The following is a 15,200-nucleotide window of genomic DNA, read 5'->3' as shown; positions in this document are numbered from 1 at the left end:
TTCTGTAGGGTCGCTACTGCTTCTCTTTCTAGTCTAGACATATTAGAGTGATGGTCTAATTTTCTGGATTTATCCAGTGCAGTGATATCTTCAATGACTCTTTTATGAAAAACTTCTAGGCCTTTACCCCTAGTTTGCAATGGATAAAAATTTGACCTAGATTTCAAATTGTATTGTTGGTAATTGGTTTGTGAGATAGTTGATCTCGCCTCCTGTGTACCACCCAAATCTTCTAGGTCAGTTAGAGCACAAACATCATTGAACGATAGATCAGCATGACTCCTCTCTTGATCATGTATAGTTGAATCGCCAGGTACACTGTCAGTAGATGTTGAGAAGAACTTCCTCAGGGTAAGATCCCTTACCATTTTATTTACATCCAGTATAGTCTGGAATAGATCAAAGTCCCTGGATGGGACAAAGTTAAGACCATACCCCAGGACTTTTCTCTCAACATCTGTTATCTGGTAGGAGGATAAATTAATTACTGAAAAATCATTCACTGATATCTGTGCCCCCTGGTACTCCTGTTCTCTCTCACTGGATACCTCTGAAACTGTGCATCTGTTTCCTCTTTCCTCTGTGAATAGCCTCTCCTTCCCCCTCTGGGTTGTTTCTGTGCCCACTGAAAAACCTGCGTATTGGGTCCCATATCACTAGTCATGGACTCCCTAGTGATACTAGATTGGGAATAATGAGACCGACCCCTTCTCTGTCTGCCTCTCCCACCCCTCTTAGGGATGGTTCCCACATCAGCTCCCTTAGGTTCCTTCAGAATGCTTTTAGGCATAGAGTTTTTTACAGTATTCTCCAATAATTCCGATATCTCTCCCTCAGAGGCTGAGCCTGCCTCATCATCAAAACTGGATGCAAATCTATCCTCATCGGTATGCTCAGGCTCTGAATCAGAGAATACAACCTGTTTAGATCCAACCACTCTATTGGATTTCTTATTCACCTTGTTAGGTTTAAAAGATGGAGTAGCCTGTCCCAAATTCTGAGCCATAGATTTATTAGTAGTTTGTGACCAAGCTCTACCCCTCTGTCTTTTACGCCAAATGTAAACCATACCATTGCTATAATCTTTTTGGTCACGTATGTATTTAGAATGCTTAATTTGGATAATTAATCTCTTAGATTCTTCCATAATATTCTTAAGTATAGCATCATATTCTGGATAGACATTACACAATTTATATTTATTCATATCACCCTGCAAAGCAGTTATCTTATTCTTGACCTCTGCCAATAATGAGTCCTTATATTCAATCAATAAGGATATAAGTTTAAGTGAGCAGTCTGTTAAAGCTTGATTCCATCTTTCAATGAACCCAGGGTCCTTTACATCATAGGTAGGAAATTTATTAATCCTTAGACCTCTGGGAATCATTTTCATACTGATATATTTAGATAGAATCCATTTGTCCCACTTGAGCTTTTGTTCTTTTTTCTTTAGATTCTCTAGATTGTAAAAGACACAACTCATGTGCTCTCTAGACTTGAAGACGTGACTTGGGAGTCGGGATACAGCTGGATTACCATCGATGCTGTGTCCCTGTACTCCTCTATACCTCATGAGTGTGGCCTAAAAGCAGTATCTTACTTTTTGAGAATGGAGACTGACCTCTCCCTTGAGCATAGGGAGTTTGTGCTGAGAGTGGTTCATTTTCTACTCCAGCATAACTTTTTCATGTTCGAGGGAAAGTTTTACCTCCAGAGGCGTGGAACCGCTATGGGGGCCAAGTTTGCCCCCTCCTATGCCAACCTATTTATGGGTTGGTGGGAGCGGTTCCATGTCTTCTGAGGTAATAGAGACAATACACGGCATATTGTTAAATACCTACGCTATATAGATGACCTGTTGGTCATCTGGTCAGGCAATAAAGATCAAGCAAAATCACTGGTTGACATGTTCAACACCAACAGTGTGGGCCTGAGTTTCACCTTTGAGTGGAATCAGACTAGTGTCAACTACCTGGATGTGACCCTCAGTTTTGATGCTTCAACTAGGGGGGTGTCCTCATCTCTTTATAGGAAACCTATTTCCGGGAACACGCTGTTGCATGCCAGAAGCAGTCACCCCCGGCATGTTTTTAAAGGCATTGCTAAAGGCCAATTCATGCGGATTAAAATAAATTGTTCACGGGAAAAGGATTTCCTTAAAGAGAGTGAGGTACTAAAATCTAGATTGAAGGACAGGGGGTACCCCAAGAATTTGTTCAACAGGGCCTTCTCTGAGGTATCGGCTATGGACAGAAAAAGTGTCCATGGACGGCAAAGAGAAAACAAATTAATGCATCATCCTTCTTCTAAGTTTAAACCTACCCTGGTTACGGCATTTTCTAATCAGTTCGACAAAGTTTGCAAGGTAATCGAGAAGAATTTGCCTATTCTCCGTGGTGACATGGTTTTAAGGAAAATTATGGATGATGGTTGTAATTTCATTTACAAGTGTAATTTAACCTTGGGTAACATCTTGTCCCCTAGTATGCTGCCACAAAAGGATAGTGGTAGCTCCTGGCTGAAGGTAAAGGGAACATGCAAGTGTGGCAAAAGAACATGTAAGTCATGTGACCACATGTATGTCTCCAAAACATTTACCTCACCCCGTACGTCAGAGGTTTTTGACACTAGCGGTTGCATTAAGTGTGGCAGTAAATATGTCATATATCTAATTGAGTGCACCCAGTGTAATAAACAATACGTGGGTAGAACCACTAGACCTGTGGGCAAGCGAATCAGGGAGCATCTTTCATATGTCTCACAGGAAAGGGCTGTCTCTGCTTTATCTAAGCATTTCTTTGATGTCCATTCGGGAGATGTTGGAACCCTCAGGTGGCAGGCTATAGAACAAGTGTCCAGACCACCAAGAGGGGGCAATGTATTCCATATTCTCTCAAGACAGGAGATCTACTGGATACATAGGCTTGGTAGCCTGCTGCCTGGGGGTTTCAATTCCGAATTTGACATCATCAACTTTTGGCATAGATAGTGTTTGTGTATTTTGAGCATAACTATCTTATGTAAATATCCAGCTATCATAGGGTTGCTCATTTCTGGTTAATGTGGATGCTATTGATAGCTTTTAATTATGTGGAAATATTTTTCCAGGTTATATAATCTATTTAACTAATGAGTATCCAATAATTCCATATAGAATTTAAATAATCTAAATCATGTATTTTCATTATTTTTGTACTTAATACTTATGGAATTTTTATTATTTAACTATGTGTGTGCATTCACATTTGTATATAAATAGCTGCCCTCTGTAATACTGCTGATATCTTTAGTAACTTTTTAGCACATTGCTTTAGTTACTTATTTGTTTAAGTCATTTTTCCTTATTTGTTCTATTTATCTCCATATACATGTTTTATACATATATGTTAAATCCCTCTTCTGTACTGCCTAGAGATACTAGTATGCTTTTAACTTTGTTTTATTTCACCACTCCCACTTGGGGAGTGGTCAACAGGTATATCAGGTGCTCTTTGTTGAACACCTGTTAACAGTCTATGACTACGGCCACATTGTGCCGAAACCGGTCAGATCTTTTCTACATGTTCTCTATGCAGAGATATTTTTGTGACTTGTTTTAACTCATGTTTACTTCCCAATAAAGGCTTTTTTACATTTTATATACATGGAACTGGAGTGAATATTCTTCCCTTTTCCAGGACTAGCTCTGGATAATCTTTTTTCTTAGATCTATTTATATAGCCCATAAAGTTTTTTTTTTTTTTTAAATGTATACTTTTGCTTATTTTTAATTAACATTGCTCTGATTTTCAGACTCCTAACCAAGCCCCAAAGTTTTAGGAGAATACCGACGTATACCTACTACAGCTTGCTTCTGTTTATGTAAAGGGTCTTTTCATATGCAAAGGAGGGGGGAGTGTCTGATATTTCCCACTTGCAGTGGGTGTTCCAGTAACCTTTTAACCCCTTAATGAGCAATGACGTACAGGTTACATCCTACAAAAAAAAGGTTATTAACAATCCTGATCGCTTCCAGACGCTTTTATGTTATTGCAGTGATGCCTCTATATTGAGGAATCCTGCAATAAAAACATTTAGCCATCCAATGCAGAGAGAGCCATTGATGGTAGATATTCTTCAGAGGGAGGCGGGATCCTGTGTGGGGGCGCCGGGAGCGTACACAGGCGCGTGTGCGTGCAAGGGGAGGGGGCAAGCGCGTGAGCGGGGGCAGGAGCGGGTGGGAAGACTACACTATGAGACTGCGAAGGAGATAGAGAGGAGGGGACGAATTGCATCTAAGGGATCTGGGAGGGGGTAAGGGGTAGGCTATTGAAGGGGGGGCTATACTACAGAAAAATCTGAAAAATTGCTTTTACATTTAAAAATAATATTAAAAATATCAAATTGAATGGCAAACTGGGTACTGGCAGACAGCTGTCAGTACCAAAGATGGCGGACAATAAGGTAGAGGGGGGAGGGTTAGAGAGCTGTTTGGGGGATCAGGGAGGTTGGGGGCTAAGGGGGGATCCTGAACAGCAGAATATATATATATATATATATATATATATATATATATATATTTATTAAAATAAATAAAAAAAAACTTTATTTTTAGTACTGGCAGACTTTCTGCCAGTTATTAAGATGGCAGGGACAATTGTGGGGTGGAGGAGGGAAGATATCTGTTTGGGAGGGATCAGGGAGTGGGATGTGTCAGGTGGGAGGCTGATCTCTACACTAAAGCTAAAATTAACCCTACAAGCTCCCTAATTAACCCCTTCACTGATGGGCATAATACATGTGTGGTGCGCAGCGGTATTTAGTGGCCTTCTAATTACCAAAAAGCAATGCCAAAGCCATATATGTCTGCTATTTCTGAACAAATGTGATTCCAGAGAAGCTTTTACAACCATTTGTGCCATAACTGAACAAGCTTTTTGTAAATAATTTTAGTGAGAAACCTAAAATTGTAAAAAATGTAACTTTCTCTTGTAAGATGTATCGAGTCCACGGATTCATCCATACTTGTGGGATATTCTCCATCCCTACAGGAAAAGGCAGAGAGAGCACCCACAGCAGAGCTGTCTATATAGCTCCTCCCTTAGCTCCACCCCCCAGTCATTCTCTCTGCCTGCTTAACTGCTAGGAAGGGCAAAGTGAGTGTGGTGATAAAAATTTTAGTTTTTATTTTCTCAAGCAAAAGTTTATTTTAAATGATACCAGTGTGTACTATTTACTCTCTGGCAGAAAAGGGATGAAGATTTCTGCAAGGAGGATGATGATCGTAGCACTTTGTAACTAAGATCCACTGCTGTTCTCACAAGGGCTGAAGAGTACAGGAAAACTTCAGTTGGGTGAACAGTTTGCAGGCTAAACTGCATTAAGGTATGTTCAGTCTATTTTTTTCTAGACAGACTGTGTTATTTCTAGAAAAGGCTGGTAATATCCCCATGAGGGAAAGGTAAGCTGTATTCAGTAAAAGAGGAATCCAAGCTTGCATAAATGGCTCATAGTTACTGGTGACACTAATAGGAAAAAATGTTTTGGTTTAGTTACAAATAAAACGTTTTTTGAGGGACTTTAAGGTGTCTTTGTGGCTTGTTTAAGGGTTATTAACCCACATGGCTTGTTTAAGAAACACTCTGTGGTGTTTTTTAGGCCCCATAACTTTGAGTGAGGTGGGAGGGGCCTATTTTCAGTTGCACAGTTTATTTACCTCAGAAGCATCCAGCTACTTCTCCAGAGATTTCTGCTGTATTTGAGGGCTGTAAAGAGGTTTTTTTCCCCACAAATCGTTCCTAAAGGGCAGGTAGGCGCCACAGCAGAGCTGTGGCAAGGTGCTGAACGTTATTTTACTTGTATTGAAGTTTTTTCCAATCCAGTTTTTACATTAAGGGGTTAATTGTTTATTTGCATAATGGTGCAAAGTTACTAAGGCTTTATGATGCTACTGTAAAAATTTTGTTGTATTTACTGCTTTTTTACACTGTTTTGCAGAGTTTGTGCAGCTTTTTTTCTCTTAAAGGCACAGTACCGTTTTTGTTTAAAGTGTTATTTACTTTGATTAAAGTGTTTTCCAAGCTTGGTTGTTACATTACTAGCCTTTTTAAAATGTCTGACACCAAGGAGAATCCTTGTTCTATGTGTTTAAAAGCCATTGTGGAACCCCCTCTTAGAATGTGTCCCACTTGCACTGATATGTCTATAAATTATAAAGAGCTTATTTAAGCACTTAAAAATATTGCAATAAATGATTCTCAGTTAGAAGAAAATTAGGGTTTAGCATCTAGCTCTCCCCAAGTGTCACAACCAGTAACGCCCGCACAAGTGACGCCAAGTACCTCTAGTGCGTCTAATTCATTTACTTTACAAGACATGGCCACAGTTATGAATAAAACCCTCACAGAGGTTTTCTCTAAACTGCCTGGTTTACAAGGAAAGCTGGTCAGCTCTGGGTTAAGAACAAAAGCTGAACCGTCTGCCGCTTTAGTAGCCGTATCCGATATACCCTCACAATGTTCTGAAGTAGGGGTAAGGGATTTGTTATAAGAGGGAGAAATTTCTGATTCAGTAAAGACGCTCCCTCAGACAGATTCTGATATGACGGCCTTTAAATTTAAGCTTGAATTATTGCTCAAGGAGGTATTAGCTACTCTAGACGATTGTGACCCTATAGTGGCCCCAGAGAAATTGTGTAGATACTTAGAGGTTCCTGTTTACACTGATGTTTTTCCAGTCCCCAAGAGGATTGTGACTATTGTTACAAAGGAGTGGGATAGACCAGGTATTCCGTTGGCTCCCCCTCCTGTTTTTAAGAAAATGTTTCCCATATCTGACACCATACAGGACTCGTGGCAGACTGTTCCTAAGGTAGAGGGAGCTATTTCTACTATTGCTAAGCGTACTATACCTATCGAAGACAGTTGTGCTTTCAAAGATCCTATGGATAAAAAATTAGAGGGTCTCATAAAGAAAATTTTTGTTCATCAAGGTTTTCTTCTCCAACCTATTGCATGCATTGTTCCTGTAACTACTGCAGCTGCTTTCTGGTTTGAGGCTCTAGAAGAGGCTCTCCAGGTGGAGACTCCTTTAGGGGATATTATGGATATAATTAAGGCCCTTAAGTTGGCTAATTCTTTAATTACAGATGGCACTTTCCAAATGGCTAAATTAGCGGCAAAGAATTCAGGTTTTGCCATTTTAGCACGCAGGGTGTTATGGCTTAAGTCCTGGTCTGCTTATGTGTCATCAAAATCTAAATAGTTGAACATCCCTTTCAAAGGATAGACCCTATTCGGGCCTGCACTGAAAGAAATTATTTCAGACATCACTGGAGGGAAAGGCCATGCCCTCCCTCAGGGTAAAACAAATAAGATGAGGACCAAACAACATAATTTTCGTTCCTTTCGAAACTTCAAGGGTGGTCCCGCTTCAGCTTCCCCTGCAGCACAAGAGGGGAATTCTGTCCAATCCAAGTCAGTCTGGAGACCTAACCAGGCTTGGAACAAAGGTAAACAGGCCAAGAAGCCTGCTGCTGCCTCTAAGACAGCATGAAGGGGTAGCCCCCGATCTGGGGCCGGATCTAGTAGGGGGCAGACTCTCTCTCTTTGCTCAGGCTTGGGCAAGAGATGTTCACGATTCCTGGGCTTTAGAAATTGTGTCCCAAGGATATCTTCTGGACTTCAAAGATTCCCCCCCAAGGGGGAGATTTCACATTTCTCAATTGTCTGCAAACCAGACAAAGAGAGAGGAATTATTACGCTGTGTAGAAGACCTACATACCATGGGAGTGATTCGCCCAGTTCCAAGAGCGGAACAAGGGCTAGGTTTTTACTCCAACGTGTTGTGGTTCCCAAAAAAGAGGGAACTTTCAGACCAATCTTGGATCTCAAAATTCTAAACAAATTCCTCAGAGTACCATCTTTCAAGATGGAGACTATTCAGACTATTCTTCTTCTGATCCAGGAGGGTCAATATATGACTACCGTGGACTTAAAGGATGCGTATCTACACATCCCTATTCACAGAGATCATCATCAATTCCTCAGATTTGCCTTTCTGGACAGGCATTACCAGTTTGTGGCCCTTCCCTTCGGTTGGCCACGGCTCCCAGAATTTTCACAAAGGTGCTAGGGTCCCTTTTGGCGGTTCTAAGACCCCGGGGTATACCAGTGGCGCCTTATCTAGACAACATCTTAATTCAGGCGTTGACTTTCCAGCTAGCCAAGTCTCACACGGACATTGTGCTGGCTTTTCTGAGATCTCACTGGTGGAAGGTGAACATAAAAAAGAGTTCTCTCGTCCCTCTCACAAGAGTTTCCTTCCTAGGGACTCTGATAGACTCGGTAGAAATGAAAATATTTCTGACGGAGGTCAGAAAATCAAAACTTTTAATCACTTGCCGAGCTCTTCATTCCATTCCTCATCCATCAGTGGCTCAGTGTATGGAGGTAATCGGACTTATGGTAGTGGCAATGGACATAGTTCCTTATGCCCGCCTACACCTCAGACCACTACAACTATGCATGCTCAAACAGTGGAATGGGGATTATGCAGATTTATCTCCTCAACTGCATCTGGACCAAGAGACAAGAGATTCTCTTCTCTGGTGGTTGTCTCAGGACCACCTGTCTCAGGGAATATGTTTCCACAGGCCAGAGTGGCTCATAGTAACGACAGATGCCAGCCTGCTAGCCTGGGGTGCAGTCTGGAAATCCCTGAAAGCACAGGGCTTATGGTCTCGGGAGGAATCTCTCCTCCCAATAAACATTCTAGTACTGAGAGCGATATTCAATGCACTTCAGGCGTGGCCTCAGCTAGCTGCGGCCAAATTCATCATATTTCAGTCGGACAACATCACGACTGTAGCCTATATCAATCATCAAGGAGGAATATGGAGTTCTCTAGCGATGATGGAGGTAACCAAAATTATCCGATGGGCGGAGGATCACTCTTGCCATCTCTCAGGAATCCATATCCCAGGGGTAGAGAACTGGGAGGCGTATTTCCTAAGTCGTCAGACTTTTCATCCGGGGGAGTGGGAGCTCCATCTGGAGGTATTTGCCCAGCTGACTTAGCTATGGGGCACACCAGAATTGGATCTGATGGTGTCTCGACAGAACGCCAAACTTCCGCGTTATGGGTCCAGGTCCCGGGATCCCCAGGCGGTACTGATAGATGCTCTAGCAGTGCCCTGGTCCTTCAATCTGGCTTATGTATTTTCACTGTTTCCTCTCCTCCCACGTCTGGTTGCCAGAATCAAGCAGGAGAGAGCTTCGGTGATTCTGATAGCGCCTGCGTGGCCATGCAGGACTTGGTATGCAGACCTGGAGGACATGTCATCTGTTCCACCGTGGACTCTGTCAATGAGGCAGGACCTTCTAATCTAAGGTCCGTTCAAGCATCCAAATCTAATTTCTCTGCGTCTGACTGCTTGTAGATTGAACGCTTGATTCTATGAAAGTGTGGTTTCTCTGAGTCGGTCATTGATACCCTGATTCAGGCTAGAAAGCCTGTCACCAGGAAAATCTATCATAAGATTTGGCACAAATATCTTTGTTGGTGTGAATCCAAGGGTTACTCATGGAGTAAGATTAGGATTCCTAGCATTTTGTCTTTTCTCCAAGAAGGATTGGAGAAGGGATTATCAGCTAGTTCCTTAAAGGGACAAATATCTGCTTTGTCTATTCTTTTACACAAACGTCTAGCAGATGTCCCAGACGTTCAAGCGTTTAGTCAGGCCTTGGTCAGGATCAAGCCTGTATTTAAACCTGTTGCTCCGCCATGGAGCCTAAACTTGGATCTTAAAGTTCTTCAAGGGGTTCCGTTTGAACCTATGCATTCCATAGATATTAAGCTTGTATCTTGGAAAGTTTTGTTTTTAGTAGCTATCTCTTCGGCTCAAAGAGTTTCTGAGTTATCTGCTTTACAGTGTGACTCACCTTATCTTATTTTCCATGCAGATAAGGTGGTTTTACGTACCAAACCTGGATTTCTTCCTAAGGTTGTTTCTAATAGGAATATCAATCAGGAAATTGTTGTTCCTTCGCTGTGTCCTAATCCTTCTTCAAAGAAGGAACGTCTGTTGCACAATCTTGATGTGGTTCGTGCTTTAAAGTTCTACTTACAAGCAACCAAAGATTTCCATCAAACATCTTCATTGTTTGTTGTCTATTTTGGTAAGCGGAGAGGTCAAAAGGCTATGGCTACCTCTCTTTCTTTTTGGCTGCAAAGCATCATCCGTATGGCTTATGAGACTGCTGGCCAGCAGCCTCCTGAAAGAATTACTGCTCATTCTATTAGAGCAGTGGCTTCCGCATGGGCTTTTAAAAATGAGGCTTTCTAATGAACAGATATGTAAGGCGGCGACTTGGTCTTCGCTTCATACTTTTTCCAAATTTTACAAATTCGAATCTTTTGCTTTTTCGGAGGCTATTTTTGGAAGAAAGGTTCTACAAGCAGTGGTGCCTTCCGTTTAAGGAACCTGTCTTGTCCCTTCATCCGTGTCCTAAAGCTTTGGTATTGGTATCCCACAAGTATGGATGAATCCGTGGACTCGATACATCTTACAAACAGAATTTATGCTTACCTGATAAATTTCTTTCTCTTGTGATGTATCAAGTCCACGGCCCGCCCTGTCTATTTAAGACAGGTAGTATATTTTTATTTAAAAAACATCAGTCACCACTGCACCCTATAGTTTCTCCTTTTTATTCCTAGCCTTCGGTCGAATGACTGGGGGGTGGAGCTAAGGGAGGAGCTATATAGACAGCTCTGCTGTGGGTGCTCTCTCTGCCACTTCCTGTAGGGAAGGAGAATATCCCACAAGTATGGATGAATCTGTGGACTTGATACATCAAAAGAGAAAGAAATTTATCAGGTAAGCATAAATTCTGTTTTTTTTTTTTTTTTAATTGATCGCATTTGATGGTGAAATGGTGGCATGAAATATACCAAAATGGACCTAGATCAATACTTGGGGTTGTCTACTACACTACACTAAAGCTAAAATTAACCCTGCAAGCTCCCTACGAGCTCCCTAGTTAACCCCTTCACTGCTGGGCATAATACACGTGTGGTGCGCAACAGCATTTAGCAGCCTTCTAATTACCAAAAAGCAAAGCCAAAGCCATATAAGTCTGCTATTTTTGAACAAAGGGGATCCCAGAGAAGCATTTACAACCATTTGTGCCATAATTGCACAAGCTGTTTGTAAATAATTTTAGTGAGAAACCTAAAGTTTGTGAAAAAGTAAAAGATTTTTTTCATTTTATCGCATTTGGCAGTGAAATGGTGGTGTGACATTTTGAAAACAAGTGGTTTGGAAATAGCAAAGTGCTACTTGTATTTATTGCCCTATAACTTGCAAAAAAAAAGCAAACAACATGTAAATATTGGGTATTTCTAAACTCATGACAAAATTTAGAAACTATTTAGTATGGTTGTTTTTTGGTGGTTGTAAATGTGTAATAGATTTTGGGAGTCAAAGTTAGAAAGTGTGTTTTTTTCCATTTTTTAATCAAATTTTATAATTGTTTTTCTAGTAAATTAGAAGATATGATGAAAATAATGGTATCTTTAGAAAGTCCATTTAATGGCCAGAGAAACGGTATATAATATGTGGGGGTACAGTAAATGAGTAAGAGGAAAATTACAGCTAAACACAAACACTGCAGAAATTTAAAAATAACCCAGACAGTCAACAAATGGAAAAGTGCTGTGGTCCTTAAGGGGTTAAACAGAGCTAAACTGGAAGCTTCTAAGTACGTTTTTAAATGGTTTTATACTGGATTTTTATATTAGTATCTGTGCATTTTATTCTTTATAGTAATGTCTATTACATGCAGTTATATGAAAATTGGTGTATACTGTCCCTTTAAAGCAATACCTTTTTCAAAGGGTTAGATTACGAGTGGCGAGTTAACTGTTGTGCAAAGGGGTTTATCTCGGCTCTTTCCACGTGTCAGAAGTAACACCTGTATTACAGATTGATTTGCCCCATATGTCTCTGATTTGTAGTTTGTTATCATATCTTTTCTGCTGAAGCCAAAAATCAATATTTTGTTATCACAATGACAGTGGAAAGTCCTGTCATCTCCACTCAAGTCCAGATTGGCTCCTCCAAATAATGGAAGTGGTAGGTGAATTTGATCTATTGGAAGACTGCAGAAAACTGTTGTAACTACCCTGTACACTGAGTGTCCTCAGGGATTTAAAGTTTAATGAATTACTGCCCATTATCTAAAAATAAAGGGGCACTTTAAGTCATTTAACTTTACAAAGATGCTTCTTTTTAAACAATATTTACCATTGCGTTATGGTAAATATATCACCATTCCTCCATCCGCATCTCCTACTGTATTTAACATATCGATGAGGAATCCGGCTTCCTTTAATCACTGTGTGCCCCCTTTGGCATCCAGCTCGTGAGCACACAACGATTAGAGAAAGTAAGATTCATTATCAATATGCTAAGCTTTGCACTGCCGAGACCAATGAAAATAGAAATTTTTGTGCAGCCACCAATTAGCAGCTAGATCCTATTAATGCATTGCTGTCCCTGAGCCTACCTAGGTATGCTTTTAAACTAAGGATACCAAGAGAATGAGGCAAATGACATAATAGAAGTATATTGGAAAGTTGTTCAAAATCGCTTGCTCTATCTGAATCAAGAAAAGTGTTGGGATTCTTATTCCTTTATGTTGTTTACTGCCTGATATGGGGAAGTTTAAACCTTATGGAATTATTGCTTACAAAATGACAGTGTCTACTCCTGCAAGTCCCTTCTGCTGGTAGGTTTGGTAATCGAAAACCAATTAAAACAAACACTGTGTTAAAGGGATAGTAAACACCAAAAATGTTATTGTGTAAAAGGATAGATAATCCCTTTATTTATCATTCCCCAGTTTTGCATAACCAACACTGTTATAGAAATATACTTTTTACCTCTGTAATTACCTTGTAGCTAAGCTTCTGCTGACTGCCTCACAGATCTTTTGACAGACTTGCATTTCAGGCAATTAATGCTGACTCTTAAATAACTCCACGTGCGTGAGCACAATGACCTAGATTACAAGTTTTGCGTTATAGTGCGGTACGGCTATACCGCTGAAAAATTTACCTTTGCGCACGGAATATGCAGGTCTCCTGCATTACAAGTCATGGCGGTACAGCTATACTGCAAGCGTTTTAGCCTTTACGCAACTCTCCATTCGGCACTCAAAAAATGGCTTTTAAGTGCAGGATTTTTATACCGCCTGTATTACAGGCTAAAATGCTTGCACTATAGTCTTTGCCGCCACAATCCATTCCGCTATCTGAGACCAGTAGTTATGGATTTTGCGAAAACAAATGTTTCACAAAACTCATAACTAAAATGTTAATTCCAACAGCAAGTTACTGTTCAGCACTCTGTGAGGTTTTTTTATCCGTGCAAGCTGCCTGGGTCCATACCAAAAACCCAATAATAAATAGAAAGTTCAAGCTGCAGCAGCACTGTGTAAAAAGATTTTTATTAAAGCCAAAAAGTTAATACATTAACTTTTTGGCTTTAATAAAAATCTTTTTACACAGTGCTGCTGCAGCTTGAACTTTCTATAACTAAAATGTTACAAAGTACACTTACACCTATAAACTACCTATTAACCCCTAAACCGCCATGCCCCTTCATCCCAAATACTATATAAAACCTATTAACCACTTATCCACTGCCCACCCACATCGATAATACTAAACTAAACATATTAACCCCTAAACTGCCCACCCCCACATTGCAACTACTATAATAAATCTATTGACTCCTAGGGGGGTAGTTATCAAGCCGTCAACCTCAAATACGCTGGAATTCCACAGCGTATTTGTGGCGAGGCTGATTCGCCTTAGTTATCAAAGGCTAGAGACCGGCAAAAGTAGAATTTTGTGACGTAAACTTCGATCCGCCGGACTCAGTCCGACACAGATCGATTCTTACGTCACTCCAGATGTTCCGCACACAAGTGCAGCACAATCTACAAGACTACTTTTGCTAGTTATCAAAAAGCTAGCAGGTACGCTCGGCACTTTTCCGGCCCAGCGTACCTGGTTTTCAAACCGCCACCCTGGAGGCGGCGGATCCCATAGGAATCAATAGGAGTCTGACCATAGCGAAAGTACAAGTTCGCTGCTGCCAGACATCCCATTCATTCCTATGGGAGCTGTCTACACCTAACACCCTAACATGTACCCCGAGTCTAAACACCTCTAATCTGTCCCCCCCTACACCGCCGCAACTAAATAAAATGATTAACCCCTAAACCGCCGCTCACAAAGCCCACCGTAAGCTACTCTATACATATTAACCCCTAAACCGCCGCTCCCGGAGCCCACCGCCACCTACATTATACCTAGTAACCCCTTATCCTGCCACCCCTATACCGCCGCCCTCTATAATAAAGTTATTAACCCCTATCCTGCCGATCCCGCACCTCCCCGCAAATAAATAAATAGTTTAACCCCTAAACCGCCGCTCCCTGACCCTGCCGCGACCTATATTAAATTTATTAACCCCTAATCTGCCCCCCCTACACCGTCATCACCTATAATACATTTATTAACCCCTATCCTGCCCCCCACTACACCGCCACCACTGTACTAAAATTATTAACCCCTAAACCTAAGTCTAACACTAACCCTAACACCCCCCTAACTTAAATATTAATTAAATAAATCTAAATCATATTTCTCCAACATTGGTGTGTCCGGTCCACGGTGTCATCCATTACTTGTGGGATATTCTCCTCCCCCACAGGGAAAGGCAAGGAGAGCACACAGCAAGAGCTGTCCATATAGTCCCTCCCAGGCTCCGCCCCCCCAGTCATTCTCCTTGCCGCTCTGAACAAGTAGCATCTCCTCGGGGATGGTGAGGAGTTTGTGGTGTTTAGTTGTAGTTTTTTATTCTTCTATCAAGAGTTTGTTATTTTAAAATAGTGCTGGTATGTACTATTTACTCTGAAACAGAAAGGGATGAAGATTTCTGTTTGTGAGAGGAAGATGATTTTAGCAGACAGTAACTAAAATCGATTGCTGTTTCCACATAGGACTGTTGAGATGAGATAACTTCAGTTGGGGGAAACAGTTAGCAGGCTCTTCTGCTCAAGGTATGACTAGCCATATTTCTAACAAGACTGTGTAATGCTGGAAGGCTGTCATTTCCCCTCATGGGGACCGGTAAGCCATTTTCT

General features: G+C 41.1%; 1 protein-coding gene across 1 annotated transcript in view; it reads left to right on the top strand.

Annotated features, from left to right (window-relative positions):
• Positions 1-15,200, top strand: part of USH2A (usherin) — a 2,188,359-nt gene that overhangs the window by 1,464,753 nt on the left and 708,406 nt on the right. The window contains exons 52-53 of the mRNA XM_053712759.1: positions 1,466-1,644; positions 1,927-2,527. Coding sequence (XP_053568734.1) covers positions 1,466-1,644; positions 1,927-2,527 — 780 coding nt within the window. The remainder of the gene's footprint in view (positions 1-1,465; positions 1,645-1,926; positions 2,528-15,200) is intronic.

This window comes from Bombina bombina, chromosome 4 (assembly GCF_027579735.1).
Source record: "Bombina bombina isolate aBomBom1 chromosome 4, aBomBom1.pri, whole genome shotgun sequence".
Classification (NCBI taxonomy): Eukaryota; Metazoa; Chordata; class Amphibia; order Anura; family Bombinatoridae; genus Bombina; species Bombina bombina.
Note: the sequence above shows the minus strand (reverse complement) of the source record. Positions and strands in the feature narration are given on the sequence as shown.